Genomic DNA, 18,388 nt, shown 5'->3' with positions numbered 1-18,388 from the left:
GGGTCACATGGACAGTCTCCATCCTGTCTCAAAAACCCACTCCCTGGGGCCCCAGACCTCTAGAGCCATGGGATTTGGAAGGGCAGAGTCTGGCAATCCTTTGTCCTGCCACCAGCGCCAGTGTTTGATCTCAGCTGAGGGCCTGACTCCCTCCCTCCACTGTGGAGGAGGGGCCTCTTGTCCAGCTGGAGGATGGATGCCTTGTGAGTGGGTGTAGGACAAGGAAAGACTCCAAGGTGCTTGCAGTCACTGAATGGCTTGGAAGACACTAGCTCCTTTGAGATTGCACTTAGATGCCTTTGGGTTGGCCATCCCTAGGGTCATCACATGGAGCCACATTCCAGATTGTATGATTATGTCTGTGGGCAGCATGCATATGGGCTGTCCTTCTGCACCCAGGATGAGCCCGGGTCTCTGGGCCTCTTGGCCTTTTCTTTTTTTCCTTTATTTATTATTTATTTATTTATTTTTGAGACAGGGTCTCACTGTAGTGCAGGGTAGCCTTAAACTCATGGTGATCCTCCTGTCTCATCCTCCTGAGTGATGGATGGATTACAGGCGTCTGCCACTGCACCCAGCACTAGGCTTCGTTTTTGTTGTGTTGCTAAGGATCCAACCCTGGACTCCAAGCCTGCTAGCCAAGTGTTCTACCACTCAACTACACCCCAGCCCTGGGGCCTGCTTTTTTTTTTTTTTTGCTTGGCCCAATTGAGGAAGGGCCTCAGGGACAGAGTCCTGAGCCAGAAGCCTGGAGCCCAACTTCAGTGGAGGGGTGTGTCCATAAGAATGCAAAGTCCAGCTGTGCCTTGTCCCTCCATCAGAAGGGAGGGGTCTCTCCCCCCAGCAGGGTTTAGATTTAACTTTTAGGGAAACTGGAGCTCTAAGGGTCATGGAAGACTCCAGAAGGAAATATCTTACCATCTGGTGGTTGAGGATGGAGTCTTTTGCCTTACTTACTTGGACTCATAGGTGACAGGTACCAACTTGGACCTTCTTGGGTGAAACCTGGTCTAATGGTCAGTAGGGTTGGGGTGGATACTTGAACCTACTGTGCATGGGAGACTCAGGGGTTCTGGGACAAAAGCTGAGCTCTGCCAGCCCTGACCCTCCCCCCTGAGCCAAGGGGGTGGGTCTTTAAGAAGACTTTGATCCCTGCTGGGCTGTGGCCTGGTCTATGGAGTGGCTCAGGTTACAGCATCCCCTTCTCTCCCCCACTCAGGCCAGAGCTGGCCCTTCTCCGCCTCTTGGTGACCCTCTTGGCCAGTGGCTCTGAGCTTCTGGGCCTCTCTGGCCCCTCCCCTTCTCTCCCACTCTCTGCTCTGTGCTGACTGGAGCCTGGGAGCCATCCACAGTGGCTGGGAGAGAGGCAGGCGCCGCATGGACGACTCTAAGAGCTCTTTAAGATTCCAGAACCCTCCTGCCTTAGAGCCAGGAGAGAGTCTGCTAGAGGATCTGTTACCACCTCCGTGGACTCCAGCAGGGGCCAAAGGAGCTGGGAAAGTCATTACAGAGGGCCAGCCATCTCAAGGGAGGCCCAGCTGATTACAGGCGTAGGGAGTGGATGCCTGCAGGAATCAGGGTGCCAAGGGGACCCAAGGAGGGGCTGGTGGCCACACACCCCTGCCCCCTGGCCCTGTGATCCTCATGCCCACCCTGCAGTTACTCCTGCTGTTCCTGCCTCTGTTCTTCAATATCCAGCTGGCTTCGGGGGTCAGTCTGCTGCCAGAGCCTGGAAACCACCCTGGAGTGTGCCCCAACCAACTGAGCCCCAGCCTGTGGGTGGACGCCCAGAGCACCTGTGAGCGGGAGTGCACTGGGGACCAGGTGAGCATTGGGGACCCACTCCCAGCTTTTTCCTGAAAGGAGACTCCAACCCTATAAGTTGCTTCCTCCTGGGCCTTTCCACACTTTGTGAGGCTTTAGGCCCTGCCCTGTATTAGGTCTAGATGATACCATATCTTTGTCTTCAGATATGTAAAGAATGAAACCCCCTCCCTACTCTCCTGGGCTGCCAGGTTTGCCCCCTGAACCTGCCCCTTCCCCTGCCTTGGCACCAGAGCAGACACAGGCCTGTGACCTACTCTTCAAATAGCATTCTGCCTGAGCCTCTGCCTTTCCCTCACACCCAGGGCCATGGAACACTAGGGGTGGGTACAGAAGAGCTGGGGGACTGCAGTCAGATGTCTTACCTTGTATGCGTGTATGTAGTTCTGGGGATGGGACTCAGGGCCTGTGCACACTCTGCCAGTCAGCTGTCCTGCCACTGTCCTGCCTGTAAGCCCAGGATTGGCGTACTAAACTACATGATAGGAGCCATCACGATCCCTATGTAGGGTGTTATGGCAAATGGCACAGTGGCCTCACAGCCCATAATACTGGACAGCAGGCACTTTCCCAGCTTTCCAGAGGGGGAAAGATCTTGGGAAAGGAATTCATTGGCTGTGGCCTTAGAGCAAGGCCAGAGATTGGGGGAAGGCTGAGGGATGTCAGGCTCCTGCTGAGCTGCCGCATCCCCCAGGACTGCACAGCTGCTGAGAAGTGCTGCACCAATGTGTGTGGTCTGCACAGCTGCGTGGCAGCCCGCTTCCCTGATGGTGGCCCAGCTGCACCTGTGACGGCAGCCTCCTGTGAGGGCTTTGAGTGCCCACAGCAGGGCTCCGACTGTGACATCTGGGATGGGCAGCCCGTGTGCCGCTGCCGTGACCGCTGTGAGAAGGAGCCCAGCTTCACCTGTGCCTCAGATGGCCTTACCTACTATAACCGCTGCTACATGGACGCAGAGGCGTGTCTGCGTGGTCTCCACCTGCACATTGTGCCTTGCAAGCATGTCCTCAGCTGGCCACCCAGCAGTCCAGGTCCACCAGAGACCACTGCCCGCCCAACACCTGGGGCTGCCCCAATGCCACCTGCCCTTTACAACAGCCCTTCCTCACAGGCAGTACATGTGGGGGGCACAGCCAGCCTCCACTGCGATGTCACTGGCCGCCCACCACCTGCTGTGACCTGGGAGAAGCAGAGCCACCAGAGGGAAAACCTGATCATGCGCCCTGACCAGATGTATGGCAATGTGGTGGTCACTAGTATTGGGCAGCTGGTGCTCTACAATGCCCGGCCTGAGGATGCTGGCTTGTATACCTGTACTGCACGCAACGCTGCTGGCCTGCTGCGAGCTGACTTCCCACTTTCTGTGATCCAAAGGGAACCAGCTGAGGAAGGGACCTCTGGCACTCCAGCCCTGGCTGAGTGCCTACCAGACATGCAGGCCTGTGCTGGTTCCACCTCCCCAAACAGAGTCTTCTGGCACTTTGACCCACAACGAGGTGGCTGCATGACCTTTCCAGCCTTTGAGTGTGCTGGGGCCACTCAAGGCTTCACTACGTATGAGGCATGTCAACAGACTTGTGCCCGAGGCCCTAGGGATGCCTGCACACTGCCAGCTGTGCAGGGTCCTTGCCAGGGCTGGGAGCCACGCTGGGCCTATAATCCACTGTTGCAGCAGTGCCAGCCCTTTGCCTATGGTGGTTGTGAGGGCAATGGCAATAACTTTGAGAGCCGTGAGAGCTGTGAGGAGGCCTGCCCTGTGCCTCGCTCACCACCCTGCCGGGCATGCCGCCTCAGGAGCAAGCTAGTACTGAGCTTATGCCACAGCGACTTTGCCATTGTGGGGCGCCTCACAGAGGTGCTAGAGGAGCCCGAGGTGGGTGGTGGCATTGCTAGAGTAGCCCTTGATGATGTGCTAAAGGATGACAAAATGGGCCTCAAACTCCTGGGCACTAAGTACCTGGAGGTGACACTAAGTGGCATGGATTGGGCCTGCCCCTGCCCCAATGTGACAGCTGGTGATGAGCCACTGATCATTATGGGGGAAGTACATGATGGTGTGGCCATGCTGGATGCTGGCAGCTATGTTCGTGCTGCCAGTGAGAAGCGCGTCAAGAAGATCTTGGAGCTGCTAGAGAAGAAGGCCTGTGAGCTGTTTATCCGCTTTCAGGACTAACTTGTGTTGTCCTCTCCCACTTGGGACTAGCTCCCTTGCCCATCTCCTCTTGCCAAGACTAGCTGTGGTGTCGCTTCCTGCCTCCCTTCTACTGAATAAAGGCTCTTCTCATCCTTGGAGCTCATGTCTACTAGTGCTGTTCAGGGACCCTGATCCTTTCAGGTGTCTCTACTGTTCAGTCTGCTGTGCAGCTGGAGTCTTGATACCAATTAGGCCTTTGAGCAGGTCAAGCAGGTCACCAGGGAGCACCAGTTTACTCCTGGTGACCTCCAGAGTCTCCAGGAACATGGTTGGGGAACAGCTGTGACCTGCCAGAAGCTGTCCCTGGGCTGTCCCTCTCTCCAGCAACAAGGCTTAAGATATACCCAAGTAGGACCGCACAGGTTAGATCCCTCCCACACATACCCTTACCAACTGTTCCCAGGAAGAGACATGATGGACACCTACAAGGGGACAGCAAGAAACACTTTATTCCAAGGCCGGCTGGGCTGAAGCTCTCGATGGGCCAGACAAGATGGGGCTGGTCATTCTCAGAGCCTAGCCCAGGGAGTCAGGAGCCAGTATCTGGTCTGTGCCCAAGAGAAATTCAGGCAGCGATGCAGTCATACAAGATGAAGGAAAGGGATTATTCTTTCCGGAAAATTAGGCACTTGTTATTGGCTGGCATGTCCACCTGGAGAAAAGCTTTGCTGGAGTGGCCCTTTTCCCCCACAAAGGCCATGCCCCCTCACCCAGCACCACCTACCATGTTCTCCAGGAAAAGGCCATTAGCCTGACCCAAATCCTCCAAGAAAGCTGTGTCCCGCAGCCCCCACTCTGGGTTCCTGAAGTAGGGAAAGATGGTGGAGTCATAGTTGAAGATAGGGGCATCCATCCCACTTGAGCCAGGCCCCTTCCTGCCCAATTCTGACCTGCATCTGAGGGTTAGGTCAAAATCCACGTTGCTCTGGGGAGAAATCTTTCCATTGACTGCGTAGGGCTGCAGAGACAGGGCTGACACAGTCCACAAGCCCCTGCTGTCACTCCTTAGCAGGTCAGGGAGACAGACTTGCAGAATGAAAAGGACACTCCTTCCCACCCCCAAGAAGGAGAAAGCCAAGGACCAGGTGGATCAGTAAGGAAGGTCCCTAACGCTTCAAAGGTCCCTGCAGGACCACTCACCCCATAAGTGATAAGTACAGCCTTGGGCTTGAGCAGGTGTCCAGCTGCTCTGAAGAGCCCCTGGGGAAGGGAAGGCAGGATGCAGCAAGTCACCTCTCCCAGCCAAGAAGAGCCCTGGGTAGGGCAGGCCATACTTTTTTTTTGTTTGTTTCTTTTCTTTTCTTTTCTTTTCTTTTCTTTTCTTTTCTTTTTTAATGGAACCAGGGATTGAACTCAGGCCCTTGCGCTTGCTAGGAAAGCACTTATTCCACTGAGCCATCTCCCCGGCCCCTGGGCAGGCCATACTTTGAGCAAGACGGTGCTACCGCTGCCACTCACCTCCGTACAGCTCAGGGGACTAATGTGGATCATGTTGATGCACAGCAGCAAGTCCAGCGACTGTGGCAGGATGCCGCCCCACTGCTGCCACTCCCAGGTCACGTCCAGGTACAGAGGGGCCTTCACATTGGACAGTCCCTGGGACTGAGTTGTGGCGGCGATGCTGCGGAAGGCGGCGCGTGGGCAGGGTCCGCAGAGAGCCATCCACTCACGCGACCCCCGACCCGTGCCCACCCTCACGGCCCGCGCAGGCTGGGCAGCAGACGCACCTGTCCAGGCAGCGCTGATCCACATCGGACGGCTGCCACTCGGCGTACGGAAAGGCCTGCGCGAAGTGTGCTGCATGCTGGCCGGAGCCCGAAGCCACCTCGAGCACACGGACGCCATGCTGGGCTGGGTCCACGTACTGCCGAAGAACGCTCAGGATGGGTTCCTTGTTCCTCTCTGCGGCCGCTGCCACAAGCATAGCAGGCGTGTGTCAGTCCCGCCAGGACCACTATGGAGTGTATGGACTTTGTACCCGGGTTCCGGCGCGGGGCCCGTCGGGAGCTTTGGGCCTGCGCCGCGCCGCCAGCAAGGAAGACTCCCAGCAGCCTGCGCGCGGCCTCTTAAAGGCTCCGCGGTCCGGGGCAGCTGGGCTGGGGATTGACCCCCGGATTGAAGGAAGCAATTTGGGGGTGCCCGCTTGGTTTAGAGATTCTAGTAGGCCTGGGCTCCGTCACGCAGGGTGTGCCGGCGATTCCAGAGAGTTCGTCCTTAGGGAATACTTATTTGTTTCGTTCGGGCCTTCTGGTAACCAACGTTCCCACCAGTCTCTCAGATCTTTTCTCCAAATCTGCGGTAATCGGTAATTGTTCTGAAGATGGGAAAAAAATTGCTAAAACCACACGTGCGCCGCCCGGGAATCGAACCCGGGTCGCAAGAATGGGAATCTTGCATGATACCACTACACCAGCGGCGCTGTTGGGAAATGCAAAGGCCCACAAGACTTAGTAATTGTGACGTGCGCAGGCCGCGTGGGCGTAAGGTTCATCTGTCATCTCCGCCCCGGAAGTCGTGGGCTCTCGCCGCACCTGGCGCAGCGCTGCCGAGGTCCAGCGCGGTCTTCGGCACCTGAAGAGTGGGTACAGAGATGAGGACATGAGTTTAAAGATAGCCTTCGTTCAGTCCTGCGCTGGTGAAAACAAGGGCCACGGTGGACACTTAAGGAGCCTTCAGGGGCGAGGGTCCCGCAGGAGATCCGAGAGGGCGTGGCCCCGCTGGCCGTGGTTCTGAGTTTGGGATTGAAGTCGGGGCGATAGTGGATGGCGGTGTAGGGTGGCGCGGTGCTGCGTGGTGTTCAGGGCTTCTTTGTATTTGGTACAGGGTCTCGCTGGACTTGTAGTCGAGCCTCCTGTTTTCAGCCTCCCCAGCGCTGGGATTGCAGGTGTGCGCCACCATGCCGGGACTCTCGGGGCTTCTTTGTGAGAAGACAAATTCTGCCTGCTTGGAGTTGTATGGATTGACTGTGGGAGAGTCATTGGTCCCTGAAGACGACGTGAGCAGGCGCAAGGGTGCTTCTCTCATGGTCATCTCGAGGCACAATTACAGAAAATACTTAGGCCCGAGATGTCTCCCTGGCCAGGATGGAAAATAGTCTGACCAGACTAAGGGCTGTGGTTGAAAACACGACTAGGGTCATCATTGGTCAGGGTGGCCAGGGTGTGTGTTTAACCCAGAGAGGGCCAGCTTTGGGCTCAGGAGCGCTAATGTAGGGCGAACACTTAGGACAGCCTCCTAGGGGGGGCATATAGTTGGGGCCTTGGGAGTCCGGGAGTGGGCTTCTGCTCAGATGGCCCTGGCAAGTTTAGTGATATCTGGTGTTGAGTGTGACCCTAACTGGTCCCCTGAAGTGGGTTTCCATGTCCGGTCCTGGCCTTTGTTTACCAGGATAACATTTTGCATCACCACCTCCTACTTTTTCAGCTGAGCACCATCCATGTGTCATGGTCCAGGAGGGGGAGGGTGTCTCCTTCATATGCGAAGTCACAACCCCTTGAGTACCACCTGAATTCCAGGAGTGCCTCAACACCCAGACTTCACCTGGGATTGAATTTTTTGTTTTTTTGGGTTTTTTGGCGGAACCGGGGATTGAACTCAGGCCCTTGTGCTTGCCAGGCAAGCACTCTACTGAGCCATCTCCCCAGTCCCTGGAATTTCTTTTTTTAAAATTTGTATTTATTTTTGTGGTACCAGGGATTGAACTCAGGACCTTGTACTTGCCAGGCTAGTGCTTATTCTACTGCACTATGAAATCATCTTGTCTCCACATTGTATGGAGCTGCTTTAAGGAATGCCCATGGTGCCCTGCAAACAGCATTGTGTTTAATAGTACTTAACCCCAGGTTGATACTCATCTGTAATGTTCGTCACTGTGCACTAGATACCAGGTAGACCACACACCTTCCCTGAATATTGATTGAGGTCAGTGCCTGGCAGAGAAGCAGTGGATGCGGCTGAGCTGAGGTCATCGAATAAAGATGTTTTCCCAGGAAAGTATGTGTGTCAGAGCTGGTATCAGTCTAGGACCTTGAGGGACAACATCTCTGTGGGTAGCCAAAGTTGAATTTGTTGAGATCAGATTTTTTTTTTTTTTTGAGGGGGGGGGAACCAGGGATTGAACTCGGGCCCTTGCGTTTGCCAGGGAAGCGTTTACTCTACTGAGCCATCTCCCCGGCCCCAGGCCAGATTATTATTGGGGTCAGAAGTGCCAGTTCTTGAGAGTGAGTTGGCTCCCAAATGCCCCTCTTGAGGGAATTACGTTAATACTGGGTAGAAGCATGATGGCAAAAGTCACTTTTCCAACACAGTCCTGACAGCTGCAGGATCTGGATTATGTGCTACACAAGGGACTCAAGACTCTTGGGTTCTTTTGCCCTCACAGTGGCACCTCCTGATGTTGGCCTTCGTCCTTGTTCTCATTCTGTAGATAGACTTCCTCTTCCTACCTACCCCCAGTTGTCTCAAGGTCTGGCCTACAGGAAGTGCTATCCAATGCTTGTTGAGTGAGGGTCTGATCCTACTGTGCCATGTACAGAGCCAACAGCAGGGCCCAGCCTATCTTCAGGGCTCAGGCCCACATGTCCACTGTTCATTGTGAAATAGGAAAAAAGAAATTGTAAAAATGAGCAAAGGAAAAAACCTAGGGTATTTTTTTTTGGGGGGGGGTCTATTTGAGAGAAGGTTTTGGAATGCAGTTCAGGCTGGCCTTAAATTCACTTTGTAGCCCAGGCTGGCCTTGAACACTCAGTGCTCCTCCTGTCTCAGCCTCCAGAGTGCTGGGATTACAGGCATGTGCCAGCATGAGTAGACTAGGATTTTTTTTCAGGACCTCACATTTGCCAGGCAGCTGCTGCACCACTGAGCTAAATCCCCAGCCCTAGAGCAGGATTTTAAAGTTCTACTGTAAGCTATACATGGTGGTATACACCTGCAATCCCAGCGCTCAGGAGGTTGAGGCAGGTGGATCATCAGGAGTTTAAGGCTAGCCTAAACTACATAGTGAGATCTTGTCTCAAATAAATAATCATTATTATTATTTTTAATGTATGTAGTACAGGGTCTTATTACACAGATAGGACTTGTAGTGATCCTCTTTTTTTCAGCCCCAGATTACAGGCATGCACCACCACACCCAGTCTCGGGGCAGTTTTCTCCCCCCTCATTCATTTATTTATTTGAAAGTTTTCTCCCCATTCATTCATTCATTCATTCATTCATTTGGTACAAAGGCCTTGCTACACAGCTCAGATGGTATGTGGTACTGGGAATCGAACTCAGGTCCTTGTGCTTGCTAGACAGGCGCTTAGACCACTGAGCTATCTCCCCTCCCCCCCAAATGGTAGAAGAATTTTTTTTTTTTTTTTTTTTTTTTTGCCACCTCAGAATGCCTTTATGGCAGATCTGGTTTGGCTTGAGTATCTGGGCATCGAACCACAGCATCCTGAGCCTGACTCAGTTTTCTTCTTAAATATACTCTAAGATCCAGCTCCACCTTATAGAATGCCTTTTCTCTTTTAAGGGCCCACTTTCTCTGAGTATGTTTTTTCGGTTTCTGCTTAATAAATCCTTCCTGTGCCTCTTATTTTCTGTGATGGGAGTCAGTTAATCTGCAAACTTATTTTCCAAGAGGGTGGGTAGTTTCCTTAGCTACAAGAATCTGCTGGACATCCAGTGACAGTTGAAGTCTGTGGATGCCCTTGGACTTACTTCTCAGGCCTCTGCAGTACCTCTTCCCATCCCTTGCCCAACACCATTCTCCTAAGTATATTACTTTCTTTCGTTTTTTTGTTTTTGTTTTGTGGAATCAGGGATTGAACTCAGGCCCTTGTGCTTGCCAGGGAAGTGCTTATTCTACTGAGCCATCTCCCTGTAGGTGTATTAGTTTCTTATGGCTGCTTTTTGTTTGTTTTTGGTTTTTTTTTTTTTTTTTTTTTTTTTTTTTTTTTTTTTCCATACTGGGTATCAAACTTAGGATCCTTGCACTTACCCTCCACTGAGCTGTATCCCCTGGTCCTGTGTGTGTGTGTGTGTGTGTGTGTGTGTGTGTGTGTGTGTTTGTTTTGGTGGTTGTTGTTTTAATGTATTTAGTACAGGGTCTCACTACACAGGACTTGTAGTGATCCTTCCTGTTTTTCAGCCCCCCAAGCGCTGGGATTACAGGCATGTGCCTCACACGCCCTGGTCTCAGTGTGCTCATTGTGTCCTGGTCTCAGGTCTCAGTGCGTAGGCCAGGGATCAAATCCTCAGCTCCATGGGTCTTCGTCTTGTCTGCCTAAGCAGGCGCTTTAGTGCGCTGAGCTATCAGGCCAGCCCTCCTGGCCCTGTTTTTGTTTTTGTTTTTTCAGAGCCAAGGATTGAACTCAGGCCCTTGCGAAGCGCTTATTCTACTGAGCCATCTCCCCGGCCCAGGGTTATCAGGTAGCTTGCTTTTGTAAAGTGGCTCACCACCTGTGGTGGCTCATGCCTATAGTCCCAGCACTAGAGAGGCTGAGGCAGGAGGATCATTGAGAGTTCAAGACCAGCCCGTGCTACAAAGTAGTAAACCTAAAGCCAGCCTGAATTCATAACTAGACCCTGTCTCAAAAAAATAGAAAAAAAAAAAAAGTGGCTCATCAACTAAAGGTTACTAGGTTTGGGGTTGCTCACATCTTCATCTGGAGTTGAATTCCAGGTTCTTCCCAAATCAGACAAAGAATTGAATGAAAGGAGCAAAAAGCAGTGGCAAAGTTTATTTGAAAAAGTAAGGGGCAAGGGAGATGGCTCAGTAGAATAAGTGCTTCCCTGGCAAGAGCAAGGGCCTGAGTTCAATCTCTGGTTCCACCAAAAAGAAATGAAAAAGTAAAATGTCGGCCCTGGAACACTGTGATGGGATTGAGCCTGGGTGTGGTGGGCACACCTGAAATCCCAGTTCTTGAGAGGCTGAAAACAGAATCACTATGAGTCCAATCCATGTAGTGAGACTGTGCAGACCCTGTACTAAATACATTAAAGAAAAAGTAAGGGCCAGCCAAATAGCTCAGTGGATTAAAGCACATGCAAGCAGGTGCAGGGACCAGGGGGTTCAATCCCCAGACCTGACATGGTGGCACATGCCTGTAATCCCAGCTCTTGGGAGGCCTGTAAACAGGGGGATCACTAGAGTTCAATCTAGTAGTGAGACCCTGAACATCCTGTAGACCCTTCCCTAAGTGAAGAATACAAGAAAAACTAGCTCTGTACAGCTAGCTTGAGCCAAGTAAATAGAAAAAGGGAGTGGGAACAGGAGATAAAAGTATATGCTATATCTATAAAATACAGCTTGGGCTATCATGGAAAAGTAAAGTAACATCAGCATGGCTATCTTTCTTTTATATTGTCCAAATGTAGAAATCCAAAGAACTTCTACATTTGGATGGTAGAAAAGTGGTTCTGGGACCCCATACCTCAGGTCTAGGCCATCCTATTGAGTTCTTGTGAGAAGTCATGTGCAGGGCTTGGAGAACTGCTCTTGTCCTTTGCATATGTCTGGGATCTTGTAATTAACAGGTTATGCCTACTTCCCCTGGCGGTTTGTGCCACACCCTAATCTCCTATCTCAGGGTCTTATTATGTAATTCAGCCTGGCCTTGAACTTACTCTGTAGCCCAAACTGGCCTCAAATTTGCAGCAGTCCTCCTGCTTCATCCTCCCAAGTGCTGGGATTATTTGATTACTGAACAAATTGACTCCCAAATTGGTGGATTTTATTTTCCTGCGGGTATCAGCTCCTGAAAGAGTTTGGTTCATAGCCATATCGTCTCTGTCCGCATTTCCACACAAGATCTTGTGAGATCTCTTGTTCTCTTAGATGGTACAAGCCCCTGGATTTTAGGGTCATTTTAATTCAGAATGGTTTTATCTCAATTTTTTTTTTTTTTTTTTTGGTTTGGAGATGGGTGCCCCTCTGTAGTTCAATCTGGCCTTGAACTTTCAACAGTCCTCCTGTCTCAGCCTCCCAAGTGCTGAGATTGCAGGCATGTGCCACCATGTCTGGCTCATCTCAAAATTCTTGCCTTAATTATATTTGTAGATTTTTACTCAAAGTAAGGTCACATCTGAGGTTCCAAATACTTTTTCTTTCTTTTTTTTGCTAGAGTACCTAGCCACATACTTTCTTTTTTTTTTTTGGGGGGGGGGTCTGTGGTCATTTCTTTATTGGCAGACCCCTGGGCTGGTTAGGGTATGGACTTTATACCCTCAACATCAACTGAGGATACCTGAAAACTTGAACTTTGTCTTTATTTATTTACTTATTTTATTTCTGTATTTTAGGGAAGAGTCTACAGGGTGTTCAGGGTCTCACTACTACATTGGATTTAGTGATTTCCTGTTTACAGCTTCCCAAGTGCTGGCATTACAAGCACCATACCCAGTCTCAACTACCATCTCAGTGTGTGTCCCAGGGGTGGGGCTGGCTGGCCCAGGGATCAAACCAGAATACCCTCTCACCCCCTCACCCCTCCCAACACCCTCTCACCCCACTCCCCACCCCCTTGCCCCTGCTCCTGCAGGCACTTTAATCAGCTGGGCTATTTGGCTGGCCCTTTTTTAATGTAAAATGTTAGAATCACCTTTAGAGCTCAGTATAGTGAGCCACACCGGCAATCCCAGCGCTGGATAGGCTGAGGCAAGAGGATTCCTGAGAGTCCAAGACCAGCCTGGGCCACAGAGTAAGTTCAAGGCCAGCCTGAGCTACATGGTGAGACCCTGTCTCAAAAAAAAAAAAAAAAGGGGGGGTTTTTTTTTTTTTTTTCCTTTCTTTCCAGACAGTTTGAACTCACTATGTAGTGTAGGCTGACCCGGGAAGAAAAGCCGTTTCTTATGCTGTGCACTAAGGTCATTCTAGTCCCACAGCCCACCTCCAAAATGGATTTCTACGTCTCTGACCACAGAGAATGTTGCTGCCTGGAAAATACTGCTTCTGTAGACACTTCAAGGGCAGAGACATTCTGTGGAAGATCACCAGACTGGACAGAGCCTTAGCTCCCAGTATACTGTGGCCTACACCAGGCTGGCTGGAGCCCCACTCTACTACCCCTGCACCCAAGCTGAGATACTGCCAGTGGCAGGAACAGGACCCAACCTGACCCTGACCTAGGGGTCTAGTTGGCCCTCCTGATTTCCTTCCTACTGGAGCCCCACCAGGCTCAGGCTGGGGTCGGTCTGGGAGCAGTGAGGCCCAGAAGGCCCCACGCCCTGCTCCTCACTACCAGGGATCCATTGGACCTTGCACCCATTCCCATCAGTTCACTCCACCAACCTGTCATTCTGCCCACTGGTCTTCTGGTGGCTGAACCCAGCCTTGGAATTCAGAACCTGTTGCTGGGGATAGACATTTGGCCCTCATAGGTTGGCCACTAGTAATTAAAGCGTATACTGCATTTGTCTGCCCTTGGGCAAGTCTGTGCAAGGCTAGGCTCTGGGCAAGTCCTTGCTGTCCCCACCAGCCTTCTGTGGTAAACTAGTACAAAAAATATCCCCAAATATATATATATATCAAGGCAGCGTCCTCTGAGCTATCTCTCCAGCCTGTTAGCTGTGGCCCTATGTGGCTGTTTATGTCCTAGAGTCCAGGCCTGTGCATGCTCCTCAGGAAGAGCCCCTTCTTGGCCACAATGACTTTTTGCCAGCTGTGCCCTTTCTGCTCCACAGTGCCTGTCCCTCCCCCATTAGTTTTAAACTTTTTTAGTTATTTGAAACAATATCTCACTATGTAATTAAGGTTTGCTTGGAACTCATGGAGCTCATCCTGCTTCAACCTACTGAGTACTGGAATCACAGGCGTGTGCCACTATGCCTAGCTGTGGGGTCATCTTTTATATAGGTCTCCCCTCAAAAACTCATGTACTCCCTACACCAGGCCTTGTACTGCCCCCATGCTCTTCCCTACTATGACCTAATAGCCCTTTTCTTCCCAAACCTTTGGGTAGCTGTCCCTCAGGAAGCATGCATTTTGGGCTGGGGAGATGACTCAGTAGAATACAAGCTCGTCTGGCAAGTACAAGGTCCTGAGTTCAATCCCCGGTTCCGCAAAAAAAGAAAAAAGAAAAAAAAAAAAAAAAAAAAGGAAGCTTGCATTCTGTCCTGGCTCACCCTGTCACGCTTCCTCCACATGTGAGTGAGTAATGTTGGCCTTCAAAGAACACGTCTCTGGTGCTAGTGGGGGAAGGACAGGGACTGTGGAGCAGAAAGGGCACAGCTGGCAAAGTCATATGGCCAAGAAGGGGCTTTTCCTGAGGGTCATGTTCAGGCCTGAACTCCAGGACATAAGCAACCACCCTGCCCTCTCAGGGCCAACACTAACAGGCTGGGGAGATAGCTCAGAGGAGGCTCAGAGGAGGCTTCCATATATATATATTTGGGGGGCTTTTTTGTACCAGAAATCAAACTCAGGACCTCATTCTTGCGAGGCAGGTTTATGAACTATCTCCCCAGCCCCTCCTGCAAGCTTGATTCTTGTGGCTTTAAGGATTCAACAATTAAACTCACCTGCTACTGCTACAGACAGCCAGGTCTCCCTAGGTGGGACTGTGATAAGAACCTTCAAGACAAGAGGCCCCTCAAGCCATACCCTGATTGAGAAGAGGACCACTGGACGTTGGACTTCCCCCTGAGGCTGAGGCACCAGGGATCAGACTCATTTTGCCAGCTGGTCCTGCAAGAGTAAGGGGCCCCAGGGTGTGCTCTGCCTTTTCCTTCTGCCCAGACTGTCATCTCCAAGGAGGAGCCCCAGGTAATCATGACTACAGAGAGAGGAAAGAAACCAGCACATTGCTGGACACTGGCGCATGTCTTTCAGTCCTTTTCAGCCCTGGCCTTCCAGGTGTCATACTTGAATAAAAGTCACTGGAGAGAAGTTAATTTGCTATTTTTTTTCTTTTTCTTTTTTTTTGGCAGAACCAGGGATTGAACTTAGATCCTTGTGTTTGCCAGTCAAGCGCTTATCCTACTGAGCCATCTCCCCGGCCCCTGCTATTTTTTTTTCTACAGAAAACATTTCACTGATGGTTGAAAGCAAAATAAAATACATATAATGTTCTTTTTAATTTTCTATTTCTTACAACCCTTAGGCTGTAACTGGGAAGGCTTTCTTTTTACACATTCTTTTTAATTATGCCTGTTACATCAGGACTGATGCATTTTTTTTTTTTTTTTTTGTGGAACCGGGGATTGAACTCAGGCCCTTGCGCTAGACAGGAAAGTGCTTATTCCACTGAGCCATCTCCCCGGCCCCCCAGGACTGATGCATTCTTATCTTTTGTACTGACTCCTCCTAGGGCCCAGTCCTGTCTGACTGCCTACTGTGTAGTTCTATCTAGTTTAGTTGACTACAATACAAAATCTACTTATATATTGTAACACCCCTTGCAACGCTCTTATCTTGGTAGTTGGAAAATCCAAAGGAAAGTAGAGGTTGTTATGGGACCTTGGATTGACAAATGAGGCAGTCATGCCCATTCACCCTATCCCATACACTCTCCTTTCTCAGATCCCAGCAGATGGTTGGTTTTGAGTGTTGAACTTAAAAATGCCTTCTTTTGTATTCCTTTATTCTTTTTTAATCATTTATTTATTTATTTGGTACAAGGTCTCATTACGCAGTTCAGACCTGTGAGGCTCCTGTCTCAGCCTCCCCAGTGCTGGGATTACAGGTGTGTGCTACCACGCCCAGTTTCAGTGGCCTGAGAGGAGTTATTTCCAGTGCCTGAAACAGGCTGCAGTACCAGGAACTGAACCTGGGTCCTTGTGCTTGCCAGGCAGGCAATTAGACTGCTGAGCTATCTCCCCAGCTCCTCTTTTGTATTCCTTTACATAGAGATTCCACATTTCATTTTGCCTGTGAAAAGCCTCATGATTAGGCCTTTCAACTTAACCTGGACTGTTCTTCCTCTAGGATTCAGAGATAGTTATCATTTTTGACAAGTGCTTTCCCATGACTTGGTATGTTTTGAATTTTCCCAAGATACTGGTCTTGAAATAAGTAGATGATTAAAGAATGAAAATTAACAAGGGAAGGGCTGGCAAGATAGCTCAGCAGACTAAGCACCTGCTTAGGTAAGCACAGGGATGGAGCTTCGATCCCTGGCACCACATGGTGTGCCGACCCCACCCCCAGGCACACCCACTGAGTCCAGGCATGGTGGCGTGCATGCCTGTAATCCCAGCGCTGGGGGGAAGCTGAAAACAGGAGGATCACTATGAGTCCAAGCTGCATAGTGGGACCCTGTACCAAATACATAAAAAGAAAAAATTAACGAGGAAAGCCAGTCTCCAAAATCAGATGGCATTAGACATCCTCACAGTAGCCCAAGGGGGTACTTGTGCAACTATAAAAGCTGAGTGTTGCCTGTAAATTCCTGATCCTTCTGCTAATATCTCAATAGCTATTCAACATATTAAACAATAAGTTAATGCCATGTCAGATTCTGAAAGTCCATGGATTTTTTTCATGGAGGCTATTACTGGCACTTCTGGTGGAAATATTTGTTAGTTGTATTTATGTATGTATGTATGTATGTATGTATGTATTTTGGTATTAGGGCTCAAACTCAGGACCTTGCACTTTCCAGGTAGGCACTTTTGCTACTCAGCTATCTCCCCAGCCTGTTGGTTATATTTATGTTTGTTTGTTTGTTTGTTTGTTTGTTTTTTTGAGACAGGGTTTAGCTGGTTTAGCTATGCAGTTCCGGCTGGCCGGAACTCACTTTGTAGCCCAGGCTGGTCTCAAACTCAAGTGATCCTCCTCCCCAAGTTACAGGGTTTACAGGCATGTGCCACCACACCTGGCCTCATAAATAGTCTTATCAATTTTAGTTTTTGGCCCATGCATACCTGTTTCTTTGGCCTTGTCTCCTCCAGATTTAAAACTATATGCTTACCCAAGACAAGAATGCCTGCTATCTACTGAGGGCCTTCGGGTAGACCCACTGTGATGTGTTTCTGGCTGCAGATAACCACAACCTCTTCATCTGGAAGTAGGCAGATAGGTCTTTGCCCCTTGCTCCCTCACTGCAGTTAGAGGTGCCTCTTCAGAAGGGGGAATATCACAGACAGATAAATTAGGTAGAAATATCATCGCAGTCAGACTGGGCTAGGCCACTGAGGGAGTTAGTGCAGAAAGTATCAAAACTGTGGCACATCTGAAGATTAAAGTCACAATGGCCAGATTTACATACTTTCCTAAGGGATAGACAAATGCTAGTTTGACAGTGTTGGTACCATCCTTTTGAGATTGCCTGTATAAATAAATCATTACTCCTTAGGGGTAGGCCATCCTCTCCCACCCATTAAGACTAAGACTGTCAAGACTTTAAGACTGGCTAGCGATGTAGCTCAGTGATAGAGTTCTTGCCTTGCATGCACAATGCCCTATGTTTAATCCCAAGCAACACACACACACACAGACCAAAGAGGACACTAAGACTATAGATTATTGACCAACGATGTCATCCATGTACACTTGGTACATGACTTGCTTCCCCATTGGATCAATATTGTCTAAGCCACTTGTAATTTTTTTTTTTTTTTTTTTTTTTGTCTTTTTAAGACAGGGTCGGGGCTGGAGAGATGGCTCAGTGGTCTAAAGCACCTACTTAGAACAAGCTTGGCAAGGCATCAGGGACTGTGGTTCAATCCCCCAGCACCACATGCCAGCCAGCCCCGCCCCCTGGTGTGCTGAGCTGGCCACACACACACCACTCTCTCTCTCTCTCTCTCTCAAATAAATAAAAAATAAAAATAAAAAAAAATGTATAAGACAGGGTCAGAGCCAGGGAGATGGCTCAGTGGAATAAGCGCTTCCCTGGCAAGCGCAAGGGCCTGAGTTCAATCCCCGGATCTCAGGCGCTGTTTCTCCCTCATAAAGTTTCCTGTTCAACCTCTGTTCCTCTGAATTCATTCTTCAGTTTGGGGAACATGAACTCAGCATATCTGAGGTCTAGCAGATTGGGAGTTACATTTACTTTCCCTATATTACAGGGATCCTTGGGGGCTGGGGATGGAAGAGAGCCCTAGGTACTCCTGGAAGAGGTGCTTCCCTGGGGCCACACAGTGCAGTGAATGGGCCTGCGAGGGACGAGGAGCTGGCAGATGGAGTCTCCCAGTCCTAATTTACCCCAAAGCTCCTCCTAACCCTTTCCCTATGGTACGCCTTGCTTATCTGGAGATTTAAACAAAAGGTCCTTTACCCCACCCCTTCTGGGATGCTGACCCCAGTCCAGCCATGGCCTCGACTCAGTGCTGCAGATAGAAGCTTCTTACAAACCCTTAATCCCAGCACTCAAGACGCTGAAGGAGGAGGCTGAGAGTTTGAATCCAGCCTGGACTACGTAGTGAGATGCCCTCTCAAAAAAA

General features: G+C 50.3%; 2 protein-coding genes and 1 non-coding gene across 4 annotated transcripts; 1 reads left to right on the top strand and 2 right to left on the bottom strand.

Moving 5' to 3' along the window:
• Positions 1-574: 574 nt before the first annotated feature.
• Wfikkn1 (WAP, follistatin/kazal, immunoglobulin, kunitz and netrin domain containing 1) lies at positions 575-4,082 on the top strand. The gene is made up of 2 exons (XM_004627931.2): positions 575-1,824; positions 2,519-4,082. Exons 1-2 carry the CDS (start codon positions 1,645-1,647, stop codon positions 3,995-3,997), a joined length of 1,659 nt encoding a protein of 552 aa, XP_004627988.1. The 5' UTR covers positions 575-1,644; the 3' UTR covers positions 3,998-4,082.
• Positions 4,083-4,443: 361 nt separating this feature from the next.
• Mettl26 (methyltransferase like 26) lies at positions 4,444-6,066 on the bottom strand. 2 transcript variants are annotated; one of them, XM_023711560.1, is made up of 6 exons: positions 5,746-6,066; positions 5,477-5,639; positions 5,159-5,218; positions 4,909-4,976; positions 4,743-4,821; positions 4,444-4,666 (listed from the first exon to the last, which is right to left on the bottom strand). In XM_023711560.1, the coding sequence occupies exons 1-6, from the start codon at positions 5,940-5,942 to the stop codon at positions 4,640-4,642; spliced, it is 594 nt and encodes a 197-aa protein (XP_023567328.1). In that variant the 5' UTR covers positions 5,943-6,066; the 3' UTR covers positions 4,444-4,639. The 2 variants fall into 2 exon arrangements, with proteins under 2 accessions (XP_023567328.1, XP_004627987.1); XM_004627930.2 differs by having other exon boundaries at positions 4,444-4,670; positions 5,746-6,059.
• A 300-nt stretch (positions 6,067-6,366) lies between these two features.
• Trnag-ccc lies at positions 6,367-6,437 on the bottom strand. The gene has a single exon. It is a non-coding gene; the product is annotated as a tRNA-Gly (tRNA).
• Positions 6,438-18,388: the final 11,951 nt, after the last annotated feature.

This window comes from Octodon degus, unplaced genomic scaffold (genome assembly GCF_000260255.1).
Source record: "Octodon degus isolate 3935 unplaced genomic scaffold, OctDeg1.0 scaffold00021, whole genome shotgun sequence".
Lineage (NCBI taxonomy): Eukaryota > Metazoa > Chordata > Mammalia > Rodentia > Octodontidae > Octodon > Octodon degus.
The sequence above is the reverse complement of the archived record's forward strand: the minus strand, read 5'-3'. Positions and strand labels throughout refer to the sequence as shown.